Source organism: Rhineura floridana, chromosome 7, assembly GCF_030035675.1.
Source record: "Rhineura floridana isolate rRhiFlo1 chromosome 7, rRhiFlo1.hap2, whole genome shotgun sequence".
Taxonomy (NCBI): Eukaryota; Metazoa; Chordata; class Lepidosauria; order Squamata; family Rhineuridae; genus Rhineura; species Rhineura floridana.
The window spans coordinates 28,781,499-28,805,349 of record NC_084486.1 but is presented as its reverse complement, the minus strand read 5'-3'; the positions used below and the strand labels follow the sequence as shown (position 1 = coordinate 28,805,349).

Genomic DNA, 23,851 nt, shown 5'->3' with positions numbered 1-23,851 from the left:
TAAGAAATGGGATCCTGTGCAAGTTTGCTGAGAATGGATTGATCATTTGCATGCTTATTGAGTTCAGTGGGATTTACTCCTGTGCAATCATGCTTAGGAAAAGTAAAATTGACCAGGGGGGAGGGCTGGAGTGGGCAGGGGAGGAGGAAGAAGGAAGAAGGGAGGGGAGGAGGAAGGGAGAGGAGAGGGGAAGGAGGGGAAAGGCAGGTCTGATCATTAACATGCTTATTGAGTTCAATGGGATTTACTCCTATGCAATCATGGTTAGGATAGGTAAAACTGACCATTGGGGAGGAGGAAGGGGAGGGTGAGGAGGTGATTGGAAGGAAATGGGGATGGGTAGGGAGGGGGAAAAGAAGGGGGAGGGAAAGGGCAAGAAGGAGGGGATAGGAGGGAGAAGGGAGGGTGGGTTTGATCATTTGCATACTTTTTGAGTTCACTGGGATTTATTTCTGTGCAATCTTATTTGAAAATGGAAATGGACTGCCTTCAAGTTGATCCCGACTTATGGCGACCCTATGAATAGGGTTTTTGTGGTAAATGGTATTCAGAGGTGGTTTTACCATTGCGTTTCTCTGAGGCTGAGAGGCAGTGACTTGCCCAAGGTCATCCAGTGAACTTCATGGCTGTGTGGGGATTCGAACCCTGGTCTCCCAGGTCATAGTCCAACACAGACCTGGAGGAGGGGTGGGGAGGGGGAGGGGGAGGAGATTGGGTGTTTGGGCACTGGGCAAAGGGGAAGCCCCTTTCCTTTCCAAAAGGAAAACATTGTGAACAGTATCATTGCTTTTCAGCATTTCCCCCTCCTTTTTATTATACAGCAGGCACAAATTTAAACCAAAGCTGTCCCTGGCCATATCCACACCAGGCCATTATTTCACTTTGGAGAGTCATGGCTTCTCTCAAAGAATTCTGGGAAGTGTAGTTAGTGAAGGGTTCTCAGAGTTGCTAGGAGACATCCTGTTCCCCTCACAGACCTTCAATCAGAGTGGCTGACTGTTAAACCGCTATGGCTACTGAAGATCTGTCAGTGGAATAGGAGTCTGTGATGTCCCTGTATGTAGATATTACTGTAAATATGGTAAGTGCACATTTTGTAGGGTAAATGTGGTAAGTAGAGTGAGTGAGAGGGGGAGTACATGGGCTAGAATGCTGGAGAATGCTGTATTGTGATTGGCTGAGCGTTTGAGTGGCTGAAAGTATAAATGAGAGGATGACAGTTGAGAAAGAGTTCTGTTGGTTGAGTTGGTTGGTCGGTTGTTGTGGGTTGGAGTTGGTTGTGGGTTGGATTATATTTGGCTGGCATTAAGGTAGATTATATATGACTGGAAACATAAAGAGGGACACTATATGAAACCATACGCTTGTTAAATATAGCTAAAGTAATCTTGTTATTTCCTGGTGTTTATAAATAAATATTTTCTTCGTTTACCAAAAGCCTGATCCTTGGCTGGGACTTTCACAGACCAGAGGGGTAGGCAGGGTATTTACCAAGGTGGAGAAACAGTATCAAATGGTGGCAGCGGTGAAGAGATAGTGTATCATCAAGTATCCAGGGCAACCCAGGGCTGTATGCTTTATAGCCGAAGATACAGGGGGGTTGTGACCTTCAAGTGCACCCAGACGCAAAGTAACAATAAGCCAGAAGGAGACTAAGGAAAAGTCTCAAAGCAATATTGTGAAATAGGGAGTGGCTGGTGGTGCTGCCAAGCAATGGGATCTTGCGAGATCTGTGCTAGAGCCGGTGAGAGAACAAATAAAACCAAGATCCGCAGCAGGAGGGAATCTGACAGAGTCTCCTCTCAGAACCCTTCACAAACTACATTTCCCAGGATTCTTTGGGGGAAGCCATGACTGTCTCAAGTGAAATCAAAGTCTGGTTTGGCCCCCTGATTAGGCAAGCCCAGCAGCTGTGAGTCTGGCTTTTAGAACACTGACAGTTGGTTCTTACTGAGCATGCCCAACACTATCATTGGATTCAAGCCAAAATTTCTTTAATTAATTAAAAATCAGCCAGGCATTTTTTAAACTTCAACAAATTATGACAACTCTGACAGAAAAAAGTCCAAAAGCGGTCTGGTTCCCCCCCCCCGTCTTTTTACACTTTGAACTCTCAAGAGAGGACTAGAGAGAGGGCTTTCTCAATAGTGGCCCCCACCCTATGGAACTCTCTCCCAAATGATCTCCGTCATGCCCCTTCTGAGATGACCTTCCGCCGGACTTTGAAGACCTGGCTCTTCAGGAAAGCTTTTAGGATGGATTAGGCTTTTATTGTTATGTTTTAAATTTTAATGCTTAATGTACTGTTTTTATCTTGTACGTCGCCCAGAGTGGCTGGTCAACCAGCCAGATGGGCGACTAAGAAATTGAATAATAAATAAATAAATAAAATTCTCTGACTGTTTTGTGTATCACCATGAAAATTTAAAGGGATGCTCAGCAAGCATTTCTGAGTTCAGGACTATAAGTTTTGTAAGGTTTTGTTTTGAAATAAGCTGATGGAAGCATCAGAATGGCCTGGGGGTATTTTCAATATAACAGTGCGAAATGCGAAAAATCCATGCTGGCTATATAATTTAGTGCAGCGACTCCAGAAAAAGGAGGCAGAAAGGGCTAGAGATCAAGATGTGAAGATCTGGACTGCACTTCCCCCCAAAAAAAACTTGTGTTGAAAAAAATTGAATAATTATGGTGTATGAATGATGAATAAAAGGTGTCATCATATGTTGCTTCAGTCTTTACTCTCCCAATACAATTTCTAAAATCTATGTAGAGTACGAGATCATTACAATTCCTGTACACTGAAGAGAAGAAGTACAATTCTCAAATGCATGAGAAAGTTGCATTTCTGCCTTCACAGGGGTCATATTGTCTTTTGTTGACATTTGATCTAGACTTGGTTGACAGATTCATTGCTCAAAGAACTGGGAGTGGAGGGTATTGGCAGCAGCATACATTTGTCCCCATTGAAAGATTATAAACAAGCAGCATGTTGCCCTGCAATAAAGACTGACAAGAGGAGAAAGGGCAAGTCATAAAGGTTTTGGAGTAGGAAAGAATGTAACTCCTCATGTCCTTATGACTTTGAGATCAGTAAAATATAGAGCTTCACAAAAGAGCTGAAAGAAAATGTACGAAAGGTAAGCTTAAATTTTTATGAATTCAGAATATTGAACTCTATTTTAGCTCCATTAGTTTATCTTCACAATCCCTATTTAAATCATAACTGAATTCCTATTAATTGATGCTTTGTGGCAAAACGCCCTCCGCCTACAACCATAGCAGTGAGATGCAGTCTGCAGGGGAAGAAAATTGTTTATAGTTAACTCTGCCAGAAGGAAGGCCTGTCCTCCATCCATTACTAAGTTTGTACATGATGTAGCTTAATGTTTAAATGAAAGCTCACCAGCTACTTGTAGTTTCATCATCATGGTCTTAAGTTACGTTTCTTTTCTTCTCAACAAAATTATGAGACCAACTTTGTGCATATTACCACAATGCAAAGTTGTTCTGGGGGAGGGTGTGTGTGACTTGCAAATAGTGTCAATTGAAATATGCATTTCCAAATGCTACTAAGATCTAATACATTCTTGTATGTAAGGCTTTTTTGTGATGGTACTCGCTACTACGGAGTACCAGCATGTCGTTTTCTGCTGTTCATGGTAACCATTGGGTCCACTCACCATATGCTCAGAGGCATATGTTACCACATTCTTCCAAGCTACACAGCAAGTGGATTGGATTGTGAAAGACCAAGCCAAATGGTGTTTGCATTTTGACCAATTTGTAGGGCAGTCCAATATCTCAGAGAGGAAGTCAGGTCTCCTGCTCCCCTGGTGCACTCACTGTAGCTGCCCTATTTCCCTGCTTCTTAAAGTTTGATAGACATATCTGTTAGCTATAGGTACATTCTTAAACTGCAAGGGTTTTTTGCCTATTAGTGAATTTGAACTAAGGCCATTCAAACCACTAGTCAGAAACTAAGGCAAGTCAGATGACTTCCAGGCAGAAAATGTAAACGTGGGACACCTGCAGCTGTTGTCATCTCCTTACTTGTTTGCCAGTTCAGCATACTGTACGTATAGATGAAGTTGGCAGCAGTAAAAAGCTTTCTCTTTGAAAGACATGGAGAAAGGATTGGAAAATGTTTAAATTTGAGGCTGCTATATTAGATGACTGTTTTTTTTTCCATTTGTTTTAGTATTAACGAAGATTATAACTTTTGTTATTTCTGTGGCACCTGCTGCTGATGCAAGCACAGCTGCACTGTTCGCTAGGTACTTTGATCACAGTATCTGCTATGGATTAAAAGATAATAAAAGTTTTTCGCTGTTGGAAAACACCTTTTTTGCTTTGCTGTTTTTGTTTAGAAACTTGTGAGAACACCTCAGGAACAATATGTCTTCAGTATTTTAACAATTTTAAAGCAAGTTATCCTATATTATTTTTTCCATGCAAGAATAAGTGTGTGTTTGAACATGCTTTTCTCTGTTGTTCAGAATGGTTTACTAGTGTATGAGACTGACCCAAGTTTTGTTGCTGCTGCCCTTCATCATCTGTTGGTCTCAGAGTGGCCATTTGGAGGGGGGGTCTCTAGAGCACTGGACTTTGGCCCCAAGGTTCATCCTTAGCTGCATCACTGCTTACCAAGCATGTTGCAATTACCTGCTTCCAAAGAGTAGGAAGTTTTTATTTTAAAGGCAACAAAGTTCCATATTGTGCTAATACTACTTTGCCAACATAGAGGCTTATTGTAAATCAGAGGTTCCCAGACTGTGGTCCATGGACCACCAGTGGTTTGCAAGTTTCATTCAGGTCGCCCATGCCATGTCCACATTAAATAAATATGCTAGGCGTTTATTAAAAAATTGTATTTTTATTGCTGCTTTTATTTCTTATATTGTATTTTATTATATTAAATTTGAAGTCTATGGAATGCAGATTGTAATACAATAAAATACAATATAAGAAATAAAAGAAGCAATTAAAATACAATTAAAAACCGTACAACACCTAGCACAGTGCATTACAATTGCTACAGCAGGTAGTGGTCCGCCAAGAGCATCAGTGGTTTTCAAGTGGTCGGGGGGGGAGTTTGGGACCCCTGTGCTACATCAAGATTATTGGGGAGAGGAGTTCTGTAGTAGCTAAATGATTAACAATATAATCATATACGTATCCACTGCATTTTAAATAGGGCTTACTCCTAGATAAGTTTATGTAGGATTGTATGCTGATAGTGCTTTATTTAGAAAAAAGAGGCTATTTTCTCTCTTCCCTTCTCTACCAGCCAAAGCTAACTTTAGACAGTGTCCCACAATTTTGCAGCCCTTCCTTTTTTTGCTTGTTATAAGTGTCAGTCTTGGCAAGAGCTGGCAATTGCATTTACAGCTTTCTCTGCAAGGAAAAAAAGAGACAGACATTTAATCTGTTTCAAGGAAGCTCTACTACTTTCCACCCACCATCAGTACAACTACATCTGCTACCATCACCATCTCCTTTCCCCAGAGTTCCCTCCTGTCCATCAGCCTAGTTCAGATTATAAATCATCCTTTTCTCCAGAGATGACTGTGAATTATCAGCAAATCCAGCGGAAGAGAGTTGTTCCCGATACCCAGAGGAGAGGTGGTGATGGGAACCTGAGGCACAGTCTATTAATCTTGCCCAGCTCTTCCCATCAGCCCAGCTAGAAGGAGAAATTGGGAGTCCTGTAGTTGTTCAACATCACTACAATACATAGTTTGCAAGGAATGAAGAAGAAGGGGATTGTAGAAAAGAAGGAACATGCCAATCATAGGCCTACAACTTGCTAAAGTATAAAATTAGTAGTAGTGAGAACACACATGCAACTGCTGAGACGAGCCTCTCAACCCTTATTATGCACTAGGGCTTTGTTTCTCAAATGGTGCACCCTCATACATGAAGAAATATGTCCACATGTATGTCACAGCCCAAGCATGAATTTCAGAGCTGCTGCTGCATCCCACCCCACCCCACCATGATCCATATTATTTCTCCTTCCAAGGAGGTAGGGTGGCATAATTGGTGCCCCTCCCCTTGTATTATAGCGATCCTGTGCACTAGACAAAAAAAGTGATTAGACAAAGGTCACCCAGTACACTTCATAGCTGGATAGGGATTTAAATCTGGGTCTCCCTAGTCCTAGACCAATACTAGCAACTACACTACACTGGCTCTTGCTAATAATGGCACAAAACCTATTTCTGTGCTTGGTTAGCCAAGTTGTTCTTGGTTATTACATGTTTGAAATCCAATGCGCTTATAGGGATAAAGATCTGATGCTCTTAATTTCTAGATTGTGTCTCTGATTTTGCTAGTTTTATAATTGTATCTTGGGACTCTGGTATTGGGCTGCAAGAGTGTCAAAAAGATATTGGGTTCGGGGGCAAGTGGCTTGAGAAAAAGATAATGCTTTGGAATGTGAACTTTGCACCCTATGGCATTATTTTAAAAGGCACAACAACCTGGGGGGATGCTGTATAGCAGGGTAGGTAACTTGTGGCCTTCCAGATGTTGGACTCCAACTTCCATCAGCCCCAGCAAGCATAGACAATGGTTGGAGATTATGGGAGGTGTAATCCAGCAACATCTGGAGAAGCCACAGGTTAGTCACCTCTGCAGTGTGAACTTGGAAAATCTTCACAAACCTTCAGGTCCTCTCCTCCCTCTGCATCAGAGTGAAGGACAAACTAAATACAGCTTCTGGAAGCTACAATAGAATTCTTAGAGCATACGTGGGGAACCTTTGCCCATCCAGAAGTTGCTGAACTACAGCTTCCATCATTCCTGGCCATGCTTGCTAGGGCCAATGGCAGTTGTACTTCAGCAACATATGGCGGGCTGATGGTTTTCCCTTTCCTGGCTTATAACTTCAGAATGAGTTACAGCTACAACTGGGGTGGTGATGGTAAAGTAGCTCATTAGCTGGGAAGCTCAAAAGTGAAGGCTTGTTGCTGCTGGGGGTGATGTTGCAGACAAGGAAAATAAGATGGGGAGATAAATGGAAGGTAGGAGTCGTGCAGAAGTCTACAAAACAAGTCCTGACATTGCAGAACAAACCCAGGAAGCAGCAAAGGAGGCTTCAGGAGCAGTAACTCACCTTGAGCAGCTAGGCAAGCCAAGTCCTGAGCAGCAGGATGGAGAAATAACAAAGTATAGCAGACGTGAAAGGAGTGAAGCGTAGTGTTGGACAAACTTTTTTTAATGATTTCCAGAGTGGTCTGGGTGAAATTGAAAGCCCTACAAAATTGGGAGAGGGGAGAATTTTCTCCAAAATATTTGGAGAATATGCAGGGCAGGGGCTGCCACTTACTTTAGTTCGACCATGTGAGGTGGCAGAGTCCCCCCCCCATGATTTCCTTTTAAAATAAGGGTCCCATACCACACATAGCAATGAAAAGCCCTCTCTGCCAGTTCCCTCCAGTTGCCACTTCCTAATGGTTTTGGAGTGATGCAATGTGTTTCTCCAAAGCCACTTCAGAAAATGTGGCTGATTGCTTCCCGTTGGCCCCATATCCTAAAGTGATAATGGAGCAACACATGTTTTAAAAGTAGAAGAAAGAGAGGAGAACCCTCTGCCACCTCATGTAGTTTGGTTAGGTGGCAGCCTCTGTCCCTGTCCAAATATTTTTGGATTCCTGCACTGCACAGGGCGTTGGGCTCGATGGCCTCATAGGCCCCTTCCAACTCTACTATGAGTCTAAGATTCTTTCCTTCTGCCCCCTCTGAGAAATAACAAGAATATTGCAGCCTATTTTTGCATGTGTGATATTTCTGTGAAGATAGAGGTGGATTTTAGTCTAGGGCTAAAGAGAGAACAAGCCAGAGAAGAGGAATTCCTTTTAAAACTGAGAGCCAGAATGAAAAGACAGGAGGAGGGAAGGGGGTGCTGGCTTGGTGACCTCAACTACAGGTGGAGAGGGCAACTGATTTCCTACAAATTTAGCTAACAAGCCATCCCTTACTAAATAAAACCTAGCAACACCCACTGGTTCCTGTCAACGACCACTGTAGACAAAGATGGTCCTTAAAGACACACTGTGAGGGCAACAGGCCAGTGAAGCTAACCACTATGCTGAATAAACTCTGCTTTTAATTTAACCCATTCTTGCTCTAGCATTTTCTTTGAAGATCAGATGTGGATATAGAATGTTTTGACATGCTCCTGTACCAGCAGAGGGCATCACAGAATTCTATTTTAAATTCTAGTTTTCCCTTCCTTGTATGCTTCTATAAACTTAATTACTGTCTGAACCCTTCAGACTGTAAGGGTAGGCCAGGGAGGAAGTACTAAAGCAGAGAGCTGTCATATAGTTCACTGCCAAAAATAATAATCAGTTCTACTTTTCCTTTCATATACTGAGCAACTCTTCTGATCTTAGTCTTCAACCCTCTTTGCCTTGCTCTTTTCAGCTTGGTGGTAGCTGTCATTCAATAAATCCATCTCTTGCCAAAAGCTGAAGAAAGCAGGGCTTTCTATTAATTGCTTCTCACACATTATTGAAGTGAGGAGGGCTCGACCATTCTCCACTGCCGAGACCAATTAGTTCATCCTCCAAGGGCAGAAATCTAAGACTACCCAATCTCCTCTGTTTCTGTATTCTCCCCTAATCCTTTGGGGGAGTCTGGGATAGCTTCCCAGTATTGTATGCATCAGGAGAAAAGAATGGGAAGTGCAAATGACTAATTCTGAAAGGAGCTCGCATCAAACAGAAGTAAACACAGTCAATTTGGCATTAGCCCTAGACAATTCTTAATGCAGCAGTGAAGAGCCAGGTATAAACAAATACATTTTAATGATAACATAAGAAGCGGAACGTTTACAGTGCTCATTGTTGACAATAGGTCTTTCTACATGACACATTAATGTTCAGTAAACACATAACAAGGATGGGTGGGATGGGAAAGCAGGATCAGGCCTGCTGCCCCAGTTTTCAGTCTCAGGAGGAGCCAAATGTTGCTGGACTCTAAACTAAGTTGGTGGAGTGGCCCTGCCTCCCATCTCTTCTGCTGATGCAGCTGGAGGGAATAGCTGCTGCCAGCTGCAGGAGGATAGGTGGGCCTCATGAAGCTTCTTTTTCAGCAGAACAATTTGCAATTATTACATGTAGGCTCTGTGTGTTCTGTTTGGACATTCAACCAAACTCAGAAATTGAGAGTAGGAGCTGCAGTTCCATATCTCCAGTTAATGCAGGGGTGGGGAACATGTGACCTTTCAGATGTTTTGGACTCTCTTGACTCCCATCAGCTCTAGCCAGCATGGCCCATGGTCAGGAATGATGGGAGTTGTAGTCCCGCAACATCTTAAGTTCTGTAAGTTCCTCACCCCTGAATTAATGAAGGAAAAGGACTTATGTGAGGAAGGCTGGGGCTGAGGTGTGATTTGCTGAAGTTCCCCTAGGGAGTTGCATGCTTCAGTGGGGGTTTGAACCAAGCCCAGCATTCTGTTCACACCACACCAGGGTGGACCTCCTCTCTTCAAGTGCTATTGAAAAGAACTAGAGAGCAGTTGTTTTTCTTGGGCAGCTACTGTTTATTTCAACATGGCTTGCACCAGAAAGTTCCAAGTACATTGTACTTGGTATATCAGGCACATGTTCACAAGAGGCTGACGGAGTGCGGGATCTCTGAAATACCTTCAGATAACTTTAGGAAAAATTGGACAGCTTGTTCTAAAACGCTCCTTTCCAGAAATTCTGTGCCTATATTGAAATGTAACACAAAGACTTCCTTAAGCTCTCTCCCCTCCTGCTCCACAACTAGCAACTGATATTACTTAGTAGTCACCCAGACCTTTTTTAAAAATATTATTCACATTAGTCACATCATTTTAAACAAGTCTTTCAGTTTGCCATCTCACTATTCTTTTGCTTAATAAATTATGTTGTCTTGGCCTTCTGCAGTTTGTGTGTCTGTGTGTATATTTAAGCTTTGTGTCTTTGGCATGCATTTTTTGGTTCATAATACTCTTTACTATATGTTTTGTTATTTATTATATTTATTTACTACTAATATTTCCAGGCAACCCTGACTCCCAGGGCAGCTTACAGGTAAAAACTAGGGATGTGTACCAGCTACAAAATTTGGTTCAGATTCCACTTCAGAAAAGAGCAAGATTTGGCCTAAAGTACTTCAAAGGCTCAGCTCAGCTCTGGGTCCAAATCTCAATTTAGAAAAAACCCAAAGCTTTGTGCCTCCTCTTATTCACTATTATGAGGAAATAAAAAATAGCTATACCTTTTTTCCTTTTAACAAAATTGGATGAAATTTGCAGACATATTAGCCCCTCTGGCTAATATGCCAAAATTATCTGCCAAATTATGGACAATTAGGACCAGAGATTTTGGGGTGGAACATGTTTAAAAGTTGATCTCCTGCTCCAAGGCAGAGTCTAATTTTTTTTAAGCAGAATTGGATAAAATTTACACCACCTTTTGAGAGGATGAACCTGCTAACCAGTGGGTTTCTTGCAAGGTTAACCATTCGTTTACCGTGTATTGTTTTATTGGAAATTTGTATGAAAATAGCATACACAAGAGAACTTCCCCAGGTAAAAAGAAAACTTCTCAAATTACAGACAAATAGGTCCAAGGGTTTTTGTACTAACACCTTTAAAGTTGATTTGGAGGAGGGAGAGCTAAGAGGGATTTGCTTTCCTCCCTGTGGTTTTGTGGGCAACAATTTTATTATGAAAATGGCATACATCGTAGAGATGCCTCTAGAGAAACAATCTGCAAAATTTTAGAAGGATGGGAGCAGGGGATGCAAGTTACAGTGAATGAAAACAACACAGTGTCCACCGTGTGTTCTGTTCAACTGGCACTAAAAGTAACAAACTAAGTGTACAGAGGCAGAAGGACTTGAATGCCCAGCATTTTCCAAGCAAACATTATAAGCAGAAATAGCAAAGAGCACATAACAGGCAAGAACAAGGTGATACATTACTTCAACATTCCTTGCTCACAGCAGTGTAACCGGAGAACCCTGGAAAAATCATCCGCTCTGATTAGAAGTTAGACTTGTTGGTCCCAAAAGAGCTCTCCCTTTCCTTTTCCTCACCCAAGCATTTTCTTAATATGGCATTTTCTTAATATGGCAAGCTTGGGGGAAAAGTGTTTCAATTTTTGCAGACACATTGTCTGCAGTATTTTTTTTTAAATGCTGGAATCCCTAAAGCACTATTTGGAGGTCTCAGTTTTAATTTGGGATGCTTCAGAGAGATCCCACAATGAGTCTATTTTGGTTCTTTTTTCAGGATTTGTCCAAAGAGTTTTCATAGCCTTAGTAAAAACATTTTATAAAAACATGCAACTACCATTCACAGCAGTTAGCCGGCAGCTAAAGTGCTGAAAGGCTAAAAAGCTTCAGCAAATTATAAATAGAGATGTTTTCACCTAGAAAATTAAAAGCAGCACCATGTGAACCTCATCTGGGAAGGGAGTTCCAAAGGCAGGGTGCCACAGTGTGAAAGGCCCTGTCCTTGTTTACCATCCATCTTACTTCAGATAGCAGCAGGACACAGAGCAGGACCTCTGAAGCTGTTGAGCCATTGGCAATCCCTCTTGGACACAGAGCCGAGGCAGATTTATCTATGGTCTGCATTTGTTCTTTTCCTGGAAACATATTTTGGTCAATTGACATATTTTTCATGAAACTTGAAGAACTGCCTTGCGGCTTACTTAGCACAAGCGTGTTTTTTCAAAAAAACTGACAGTTCTTTAATAGATGCTCTTACTTCCTTATTTCCATTATTTATTTATTTTAATTGTAACTGCGCTTTGGCCCTGGTATCCCTAGATAAAAGCCAAAAAACTATTCGGCGAAGCACTTATGCTGCTGCAAAACCTCCCCTAAACTAATGGAAACTAGCTGATGGGAGTAATTCTATTTGTTCATTGCCACAAAGTGATGATTGTGTAACAGAACATAAGAAGTCTCCCCAATATTGATGATTGGAACTGTAGTGGTAGTACAGATTTACGCAGCCGTGCATCTTCTCTTGGCATTTTGTATTCTTCTAACTTCTATCAGTCCTTGTTCCTTTCCTTCTCCACAGTCAAGTCACAACTCAGTTTACTGAAGGACCACTTTGAACAGGGATTGGGAGTGTGGTATGTCAGGGTTCCACTATCCTTTCCAAAGTGTACCATTGGCAAATCCCATTATCTCAGCTGCCACGACCTTAACACACTTCTCTTACCTTTGGATTGGTAAACACATGGCAGATGGTACACTTCAGAGGATCAGATTTGACCATTGGACAGCCAGTCGCTGATTCATTTTCTGCCTAAACATATATGTAGGTTCACACATTCACACCATTACTTGGCAGTTCTAGTAATCAGAATGCTGATTATTGGGAAATAATCTTACTGATAACTCTGGTAATGCAATATATGAAAAATATCAGTAGATGGTGCTGTAGTCTTTTATACATGAATACAAACACACAACAGGAAAAGATGTTCACATAAAAAAAAATTAGGGCCTTCTATTTTTCCACTCTTCTGTGTTCTTGAGCACTACTAAATCTTTGCCACCAGCTTCTTCAAATGTAATTGCGTCCTACTTTCTTTTTGTGGGTGCATGAACGTAGGTGAAACAAAATTAAGTGACGGAAGTTAGCAAGGACAAGTCCCCCTCAACTTTTTTCCAATGGCCTTTGTGTCCCTTATCCTCTTAAACTGCAAAAGATAACACAGGAATATGCACTGTTTAGATCAGAGGTTTTCAAGGCATATTGGTGGGTTTCCCCAAGACTAAATACAAATCGTTAAAGAATGTCTAAATGTGTACATACAAGCCAAGCCATGCCACTTAACGAAGGGCAACCAAACTTATCAAGGGAATGGGGCAACTTCTCTAGGAGGAAAGGTTGCAGCATTTGGGGCTTTTTAGTTTAGCAAAAAGGTGAGTAAGAGGTGACATGATAGAAGTGCATAAAATTATGCATGGCATGGAGCACATGGATAGAGAAAAGTTTTTCTCCCTTTCTCATAACACTAGAACTCATGGACTTCCAGTGAAGCTGAATGTTGGAAGACTCAGGAAAGACAAAGAGAGTACTTCTTCACGCAGCACATAGTTAAAGTATGGTACAGTAGGGCCCCGCTTTCCCAGCGCTTCGCTTCCCGGCGTTCCGCTAATGTGGCGCCTTTCATTCCCCGTTTTAAAGCCGATTTTGCCCTTTTGCGGCATTTTTGTGTCATTGTGTCAATCGCTTTACGGCGATTTCCACTTTACGGCGGGGGTCCGGAACGGAACCTGCCATATAAGCGGGGCCCGCCTGTATTCACTCCCACAGGAAGCAGTGATGACCATCAACACGGATGGCCTTAAAAGAGGATTAGACAAATACATGGATGATAAGGCTATCAGTGGCAACTAGCCATGATGGCTATGCTCTGCCTCCACAATCAGAGGCAGCATGTTTCTGAATACCAGTTGCTGGAAACTGCAGGAAGAGAGTGTGCTCTTGTGCTCAGGTCCTGCTTACAGGCTTCCTACAAGCATCTGGTTGGCTACTGTAAGAACAGGATGCTGGACTAGATGGGCCATTGGCCTGATCCAGCGGGCTCTTGTTCTGTTTTTATGTGGTCACTTTCAGTCTCTCATTGGGAAAGGGGTAGGGGTCCATGCTGGCAAAATCTTTGAAAGTTTAAAATGTCTGAGAAAAAGGGATTATGTCTTGGCCTAAAAACTGCACAATGCATCAATGACCAGCATATGCAGATTGGGTTAGGACAAGTCAGGGAAGATGTTGTGGCTACTTAAAAGAACTCCACCACCCACTCTTTGGATCCTTAGCTTTTAAATGTAAGTGAAAAGATAACTATCATTCATTTGGCATCAATAACAAAGTGCAAAGGTCCAACAGCAAAAGATCTCAGCTTAGGTAGGGTTTCAATGTTATTTATTTATTTATTATTTGATTTATATCCTGCCCTTCCTCCCAGCAGGAGCCCAGGGCAGCAATGTTGGGTACTCTCTGATCATTTTCACATGCAATACTCATGCACGTAATGGTTGTGAGGTAGGTACTCCACATGGAGGCCTAATTTGCATGATATGTACTACTCAGGAGGTGGGTGGGTGGAGCAGGTGGACCTATTTAAGTCCACGCCACCTACTGGGGGTGGTGTTCCCTGAGAGGGTGGAGCTCCCACTCTGCAATCCACGGTAGTGTGTTGAGCCCCAGCTCCCCAGGTAGACCAGGGAGAGGTGTCAGAGAAGGATGAGGTTTTCGAGGGCGTTGAGGGAGGGGGAGATGTTGACAGCCCACAAGTTCCCATGGACAGCCCTCCTGTCGACATGGATCCCGCTTCTTCTGCAAGCGCTCCAACAGAGCCGTTGGGAAGCAACTCTGCATGTGCGCCAACTCCACCCCCTGAGATTCCCCACCTGGCACTTCAAATGCTTCCCCGCCAACCTGCTCCCCGCCCCCTGAGGTTGAGGCAGCACCTAGCAAGCCTGCACTGTCAGATGTACAGCTAGAGGATCGTCCCTCCTCGCCCAACGCGAGACAATGTGAGAAACGGGACAGTCAGAAGGTGATACTTCGGAGGAGTCAGAGATTACGAGCGAAGAGCTTTCCTACTTAAGGCAGCGCCCCCCCCCCCGATTGAGGTGCTGAGTCAACTTACTCCACACGCTGCAGAGCATGCCTAGATAACTCAGGTAGAGCCAGTAGTGAGTTAGCATAGACAGGTCTATGAAGTGCATTGCTTTTGATGTAACCGTTACTCTAATAAAGCAAGGATTAATTCCAGCCTCGCCTCCGTCTCGTGTCTCGTGCTCTGGGCAGGATACAATGTCAGGTTGCTGGGTCCTGTGACCCAACACTAGCATGGATTGCGGAGTGGGAGCTTCACCCTCCTAGCCTAAGGAGGGACCCCTCAGGGCAGGCCCTCCCTTAGCATGTGCGGGGCCCGGGGCAAAAGCATAGTTGCCCCCCCATATTCTCTCTCTATCCTTTCCTCCAGGCAGCGGTGGAGGCTTTGTATTTCAGCTGCTAGGAGCTTGCGGCTGCAGCTCCCTTTTTTGCAGCCTTTGTTGGCGGTGGTGGCGGCTTTGTATTTTTCAGCTGTGGCTCCCTTTTTTGCAGCCTTTGTTGTAGACTCGCTTAGCGTTTCTCACTGCGAGGTTTTCTCCTTCCTGGCTCGCTACCGCGGCCATCAGGAGACCACCACTGCACCTCTTCCTCCCGGCTCGTTTCTATGCTCCCCTCAGCTCGGCTCTGCCTCAGGGGCCCTTCTGGGCTGCAGGTGCACTCAGCCAGTGTCCAACCTGACCACATGATGGTGCTGAGTCTGCACAGAGCTGATTTGCTGCCCAAGAAACCCCCCCACTCCATCTTGACAAGAGTTTAGTACTTTTTAAAAAAGTTTCCTTTTCAAAAACAAGGGATGAATGAATTGGTAAGTGTACATGTGGCACTTTGAAAAATAAGAGAGAGGGAGCTATCCTAAAGCATGAGAGAGAAGGACAACAACAATGGCTAGGCCAGCATTTGATACTATGCATGTCTGTCACGTCAGCTGCAAAATCAGGCTTGCTTTGCAGTTGAGTGATGTCTTGTGAGCTCTTTTCTTTATATTGTCTCAGTTCATATCATAGGTGGCCAGTGTAGTGTAGTGGTAATAAAGTGCTGAAGACTCAGATTGAAATCTTCAGTCAGCCATGACCTTGGGACAGTCACAGTCTCCACATAAGCTACTGCACAAGGCTATTATGAGGATAAAGTAGAGGTGAGTATGAGGGAAGCCATGTATACTGCTCTGAGCTCCTAGGAAGAAGGTTAGGATAAAAACAATACTAATGTAATTTGATTGCAAGCTTATGAACAATACCTTGTTCATCTCAAAGTAGTGTATGGCCCCTAGTATATGTTAGGTCCCATAAATGAATTATGATTATAAACTTGGAATGTCTGTTGAGGTGGTCTGTTCTAGGGAGACTAAGCAACAGGATCATGATTCCATCTCATGTGTCATAGACCCCCTTTAAACATGCACCCAGCACCATGGGCACTGTGAGGGAGCAAGTATAAATAATGTGACCATAGCCGTCTTCAGGTATTCATATTGAGGGCTAATATGTGAGGGGGAGCTGCAGGAACAAGCATGCTAGTTCTGCCATCATCACCATAGAACAATCAAGATCAGAGGGCAAACTAGAAAGCAGGATTAGTAGAACAAGCCAAGACAGAACCAAACAGCAAGACCAGAAACTCTAGAGATTGGGAAGACCATGCTGTTCATAAGTTCTACTGAAATAGGAAGCCTTCTTCTACCCCTCACTGCCCAGAAGGAGCCAATGACCAGCCTGAGCTAAGTCAGTCCAGAACATTCCTCTCTGAGAACCTGTAGTGACGCTACTCACCTCATGAGGCAGTGGTCAGGAGTTTTTGACAATGACACAACCAAGTATATACTTCTGTAGGCCACTCTGTTGATAAATGTTATAAATAAAATATTTTTGTCTCTGATCAGGATTGTGGATGATCCTTCAACACTGACCCCTCCATTCCCAAAAATTGCCTACCAGCAAGTTCTGTTGCCCTAAATGCCAATTTTCTTTGCACTTTTTTCCCCTCAGGGTTGGCCAAAGCACCACAGAGCTTCTGATGTGAGAAATAGAAAACATTTTGAATTTTGGAAATTTGGAAATTTGCCTGTGGTCTTTAGTATTAATCTTTAGCTTTCCTGCCATAAAGCTCAGAATGAGTTGTAACACTTCAGAGATCTTTTGGGATATACAGAATTCATTCTCCTGTTGCTGTTGCATCAAAAACTGAGAATTCTGGTTTACTATAGCAGTAAGATATTTTTCTGATTATTTTTATTTTACATAAAAGTGGTGCTTAGTATTTCAGTGTAATTGTTTATTTTATGTTGGTTTGCTTCAGAAATTGGGATTTGTATAAAGTAAACGTGTACATTCAGTTGTCATTTTTTATCTTTATAAATGATACATGAAATATTTTGATCTCCAGAAATCCTCCCTCTAACTTCCTGTTGCCATGGTCACTCATTAGTATTCCACGGAGGCCAGGTTGCCATGGAAAAATGTGTAGTTGTATAGTGTTTCCATGGCTACTCTCCATCATTATGTACCTTTGGTATATCAACTAGCAGATCTGTTTGGGTAAACCTGAAATATTACAGAAGTATTTAAAGCTACTGGCAATTAGGATGCCCTATCTGCAGCTTGAGTGTTTATCTATAGAAGTCTAATGGAGCCATTTTGGATTGAAAATACTGTCTTAAAATGAGTGCTTTTAAAAAATTGTTTCACAGCTAAAACTCACTTTTTGTGCAGGTTTAAATTCACGCTCTGAAGAATTTTCATGTTTTGCAGGACTGCCACAATTTGGACCCCTAACTATTGTCCATAAAGCCGACTGTCTTTTGTGTGACTTTTGGCTATTGTAATCTCCTTTGCCTATACCATATGTGAGAAGGTATTTGGTTTCTAGTACTATTCGTGATTTCATGAGAATTGGAGAAAGCACCTAGTGACTTTCTACAGGTTTCACAATTTAAAAAAACCCCTTTTTGTTTATTCGGTCATTCAGTCCTATAATCCTGAGGTGGTGGAGAACAGCTTTTATCTGACAGTGTATTCAGCGAGACGATGGTGGACAGCCCACCTTACCTCATATGATTATTCCTCAGGAGCATCAGCATTTCCCTAGCCAACTCTCTACTGGGTCTAAACACTGAACACTTATTTATATCTCAGAGAGGGATCTTTTTCAGACTGAGGACCACATTCCTTTATGGGCAACCTTCCAAGGACCACATGCAGTAGTGTAGTGGCAAATTCAGAAGTTCAGGGTCTCTTCATGATAGTCATAGCCACCCCCCACCTTTTTTACTGCTGGGTTGAGAATGAGATCCTTGTTAATTCCTTCTCTAGCAACAACAGATGTCCCTAGGAGCCAGTAAGCTTTTAAAGGGTGAGTGTTAGCAACTGAGAAGAGTCTTCTCAGTGGCTGAGTCACCTCCTTTCACTTTGATTGGCTCCAAATAGCAGGAAAGGGTAAGGAAGCATGTTAGAAGACTTCTCAGTCATCTTTTCATGCTGATTGGCTCACAAGATGTTGGAGACATAGGGACCTGCTGGGACCCTGGTCCCAAAAAAGTAAGGGGTCTAAGACCCCCCGAGACCCTGGACAACTACTTTGGGTTTCTGTGCTCCCCCCACCCTCTTGCATGCAGAGACTTCCATGTTCAGGCACACCAGAGCTGACTGTTGCATTTAAATTGGCAAACTATGATTTGCACTTGCCCTCCAAAGCAGAACTGGGGCATGTGAGGGAAAAAAGGGAGAGCACAAGCTTAAGGATGGTCAAAAATGTCAACCAGCCCTCTTACCACAGTTTGAGTCTCATTCCAGATAGGTATGGGGAGGGAAGCAAAGCGAATTTATGAGTACAGAATGTATCTAAAATGTCACCGATTCAACTTAAAAACATACTATAAAATTGAGTCTACTATCTTTGCTTTTGCAATGCAATTGCATCTGCACATTCTGTGTATTTTTGTCTTGTATAGCCTCTTAGATTGTAAACCGATTCAGCAGGGATTTTTACTCAACCTCTGTACACTGCTTAGTATAATTTTATTGTTCTAAGCATTTAATGGAATGTAGATATTATTAATTGTCACCTTAGCTTTCTGATTTAAAAATAGTCATTTTAGCTATAGGCAAAAACAAACACAACAAACATAAAAGCCCAGCATAAGGAGAATATCTGTTTTATATCATTTGGACTATAGTCCTTTTACGCATATTTGAAATATATAGCGGGTGAATGTATGGACAAGGGAGTAGGATTTCACCTGGTGCCCCCCCCCATGGGAGCCTAAACACACAAAAATTGAAGGATCCCCAGTCGTGCAGAGAACTACCAGATATGCTCCATTAACACACCTCTGTTACATGTGTGGAGGACAGTGGTCACAGTCCTATTCTCTCCTCCACACATTTAGGTGTGTAAAGGACTACTGTGTTCTTTATTTTTAAACTGAATTTCTGTATCCCAAATTAGATCCAAGTGACAGTTAAGCTCAAGGGAAACCAAGTCCATCTTAATTTTGGTAAAGCCAAGGCATATTTATATGAAAATATTATTACATGTAGCAGCATTCATGTGATGCTTCACATGCATTAATGTGGTAATCCATATATTAACACTGTAAGGTTGGTCATTACATCTCCATATTGCAGATGGAGTGGGGCTGTGCTATGATAGCAGCTTGTCTAAGTGAAATTGTGGGTGAGGTGAGATTTGTACTCTCTTGTGATTACATTATATCAGTCATGCGTTTGTCCTGCTGTAATGAAATGCTTTTGAATTAAAGCACAGAACACGCAGACCAGTCTTTCTGCTTGCCATTCAGCAGGGGTGAGTAGCAGCTGCCCCTAAGGTGATCACATAAGAGGGCTAGTGGAGCTTGTCAACATGGGATGTGTGTACAGTACATCAAACCACACTGTTTCAATAACAGTGGCTGCATCCTGGAAAAAGTATCCTTTTAATAACCTTTCATTGCCTTAAAGAACTAATAGCCATTTAAAGTTGGCAGAAAAAGTAGAGCCTCTCTGTACAACAGCATTGTGGCCCAGGCTGGAGAGAATAAAGGCACAGATGAACCAACCTCTAAATCATTTGCAAGTGTAATAGATTAAAGTGGAAAAATAATTGTGCAAATATTGTAGAGCCATGGCTTGCTCCTGTTGAAAAAAACTTCATAAAACTTCATAAGCAAGTCCCCTAGGTAACTAGTTTCACTGTGAATCTATGAAGTCACAAAGGGTTAGCCAATCAAAGCTGAGTTGGCCAGATCTCTTCTTGTCAGACCTGACCTGTAGCTGAGACAGAGGGGTTGAGGACTAGATATTTGTAACTCATTTCTCCTGTATGGGGCTACTGAGACATGCACAATTCACAGTACTGATACTTCACAAGGTGAATGACATTTTGAATATATAAAGCTGTCTTATATTGGGTCACATCATTGAACTGTCCGCCCTGCAGCAGCAATCCAGAGCTCTGATTGGGGGAGTTTCCTCTTCCTGTTATGTGAGATGCTTTTAACCAAAAATCCAGGGTGTTAGCAAGCCTCCTCTGTAGACATGTGTTTCACATACACACATTCTTGGAGTCATGTGAATTAAGATCTGTAGACATTGGCAATAATGCGTCTTGGCAGATTTGTCCAGTAACTTACACTCACACAGGTCTTAGAAAATGGGATATTTATTGAATACACAAAATATATACATTTAACAGCTTTGATTCTGTTGACCAATACAGTTGAATGAGTCATGAATCCATGCCTTTTTCTTAAAGTACTATACTACTGCTAGCAATTTTGCAGAGGGCTAGCTCTTAAAGGAAAAGTGGATTAGAAGTGTGCAGTAACTTGAGAGGGCAGGAGCCTGGGAAAGCAAAAGAGAAGATGGAAATTCCCATATTTTAGCAGGTGTGAAAAAGGGGGAAAACGCACCTCAGCCTTTCTTCTCCTGGCTCCAGCTTGGAACTTGCATCTACCATGTAACAAGAGAAAGATCAATATCAAAATAGTTACAGAGGAACGTTTAAGCTGACAGGAGCTGGGGAAGATCCAGTTCAAAATGACTCATTCTTAAATGATGAGTGTATAAACGTTCCATGTCATCTGGATGGCAATAAGGCAGAACTAAACAATGAGTATACAAAATGACATGATGCCTGTCTAAAGAGACTAAAGGGCTGTAAGGGAAAATGAACACACCAAAGAAATACAGAGAAAGATGCAATTGATACATGTTTATAAGTTAATATTAGATGTCTCCAAACCAAATTGGGGTAGTCTGACATATCTGGTGATAGATGAGAAGTAGTTACAGTGACTATATTGGAAACCTGTGAAACTGAGAGAATTAGTGGGATACAGTAAATGGTAATTAGCCATGATGGCTATGTGGAATCTCCAGATTCACAGAAAGTATTCACAGAAAGACAAAAAACAGAAGCACTGTTATCCCTATGTCCTGCTTATGGGCTTTCTTGAGTCATCTAATTGGCCACTGTAGGAAACAGGATTCTGGACTAGACAGAACTTTACTCAGATCCAGCAGGGCTCCTCTCATGTTCTTATAATGCTATTTGGCTAGTCTAACTGATTTTTGTGGGTGGTGATGACGATTTATTATTATCTGAAGTTGAGGTAGCAGTTAGCCAAGAGGCTTTGCCTTGTATGTGACTGGAAGATACAGCCTATCCTTCCCCTATTGGCCCTTCTCCAGTTTTTTATGCCTTGCACATGTGTTTGCTTAAGGCTTCTTAAGATACTTGTTCTTCTGCTCCATGCTGTTTTCTACTGTTAATCTGCATTTTTCTTCAAAAGCAAGATGCTTGATGACTTAAGTTTGTTATCATTGTCTTCACTTAAAGTTCTATTTATTTATTTTTAGGTTTATCACAGGTTCTATCCTCCTCGAAGCCCAAGAAAGGTAGGCATTTTTTTTAAAAAAAATAGTGCTCGCTGCTATCCTCTTTAAGTGTCAGTACATTTGTTTTCTCTCTGCTCTTACTTCTCAATATTAGACAAGACACCTGTCAGATAACCAGAGTAATGTGTGTGTAGAGTATGTTCCAAGGATGGAGTTTCAAAAATATTTAGAGTAACTTTTCTGTTCTTAAAACACTGGAATTTCCTTATTCTGGTTCTCTAGTTGATAACAGTGTAAGTATAGTGCAGTGTCCTTTTCCTTACATTGTTCATGATCCCCAGCATTTCCATTTTGCTGCTGTTGGTCTCCTGTGGAGGAGAGAAGAAGGAGTAAGTCATCTGGCCTGGTGAGCCGACTCCCTTCCCTCTGAAGTAGATTTAAGCCAGCTGCTGAGGCTCCTTGGATGCACATCTGAAGCTCTGTTGGCTTTCTTCTTTGTACTTATGTATTTAAGTCTAGATTATTTCTTTTGTAATATTGAATTTATTTTATGTTTGCTAAATTGTTTATTTTTGTCTTATTTGAATTTATGGCTATGTTTTGTGAATTGACCTCTCCCCTACCCCAGTGCTTTTATTTTGAGTGCTTGTTGTAAGCCACTTTGGGCACAGGTCACTGTGGAAAGGTGGCATATAAATAAACCCAGTCAATCAAAGTTAAGCACTATTTGGCACCACTGAGCTCAACAGGAGCAAGTCATGCTAAGTTCTCCCACTGAAATCACTGGGAGTAAAATGTGCTTCATTTTGGTTGGATCATGTCCATTGTATTGTACTTGTCATGACCCACAACCCCAAAGACATTGCAGCATATGGGGGAGGAATCTAAAGAGGACAAGGTTTATTTATTTTTATTTATTATTTATTATCATTATTTTTTACCCCGCCCTTTTTCCAAAACTGGAACTCACTGCGGCTTCCAGATAAAAGAACACATATAATTAAAAACATACAAAAGTCTAGATTAAAATAGAATTAAACTATTTACAGTATTAAAGCGATTCATACATACAGTTAAAATACTTCAAACTCAGTTTAAAATAATACAATTAGACAATACCAATGCAGCACCCGTCAAGCCCTGTCCTTAACAGCCTTCAGTTCCAAAGGCTTGTTGGAATAAAAAAGTCTTTGCTTGCTGCCGGAAGGACTGCAAGGAGGGGGCCATTCTTGCCTCCCTAGGAAGGGAATTTCAAAGCCTTGGGGCAGCCACCGAAAAGGCCCTATCTCACGTCCCCACTAGTCGTGCTTGTGAGGACGTGGGTATTGAGAGAAGGGCCTCTCCTGAGGATCTCAGGGCCCGGGCAGTCTTCTATAGGGAGATACGGTCTGACAGCCTGGACCTAAGCTGTATAGATGGCTTTATAGGTCATCACCAGCACTTTGAATTGTGTCCGGAAACAGAGTGGCAACCAGTGGAGCTTTTGTAACAGGGGAGTCGTATGGTTCCTGTAACCAGCCCCAGTTAACATTCTAGCTGCAGCACGTTGCACCAACTGAAGTTTCCGAACAGTCTTCAGAGGCAGCCCCACGTAGAGCGTGTTACAGTAATCTAAACAGGATGTAACTAAGGCATGTGTCACCGTGGCCAGATCGGACGGCTCAAGGAACGGGCGCAGTTGGTGCACTAATCTTAATTGTGCGAAAGCACTCCTGGCCACTGCAGAAACCTGGGTCTCCATATTTAAGGCTGAGTCCAGGAGCACACCCAAACTGCGAACCTGCATCTTCAAGGGGAGTGTAACCCCATCCAGCACAGGCTGAATCCCTATTCCCTGGTTTGCCTTTTGACTGACGAGGAGCACTTCAGGCTGCTTTGGGGGGGGGCACTTGTGTTTTATTTGGTGCCCACCTGGCTGCAGGACCAAACTCAGCCACCATCCTCTGACAGAGGATGAGTTCTCTGTAGTACTACTATCTCCCCAGCCACACAGAAACCAAAGACTGCAAAATAAGGTGCGGAACCGTTAACCAACCAGACAGCTACTCCAGGTGTGGTTGGTTTATACAAGGCTTCAACTGGTTTTAGCTCCCTGCAGAGACAACATCTTCTGCAGCTGGCTTGGCAGGGCCTTTTGGAGCTTTCTGCTCTCTGATTTGACAGGATGCTGCCTGCTTCTCCTGTGAGCCGTGAGGTCCCATGGACCTGGTCAGTACTTATATTGAATCACTTACTTAACATTGAATGTCTGTCTTTAAATATATATACATTTGCCACTCCTGCTGGGAGGAAGGGCGGGATATAAATCAAATAATAAATAAATAAATAAGTATAGAAACTGCTTCCTTGGCTTGGATTTAAGATAGGGCTGGGGAACTATGACCCT

General features: G+C 42.4%; 1 protein-coding gene across 13 annotated transcripts in view; it reads left to right on the top strand.

Annotated features, from left to right (window-relative positions):
- The window catches only part of ANK3 (ankyrin 3), a 591,855-nt gene that overhangs the window by 17,222 nt on the left and 550,782 nt on the right, over positions 1-23,851 (top strand). For all 13 annotated transcript variants that reach the window (XM_061635097.1, XM_061635100.1, XM_061635096.1 and 10 more), the window contains exon 2: positions 21,487-21,525. In XM_061635097.1, the coding sequence (XP_061491081.1) occupies positions 21,487-21,525 (39 nt within the window). The remainder of the gene's footprint in view (positions 1-21,486; positions 21,526-23,851) is intronic.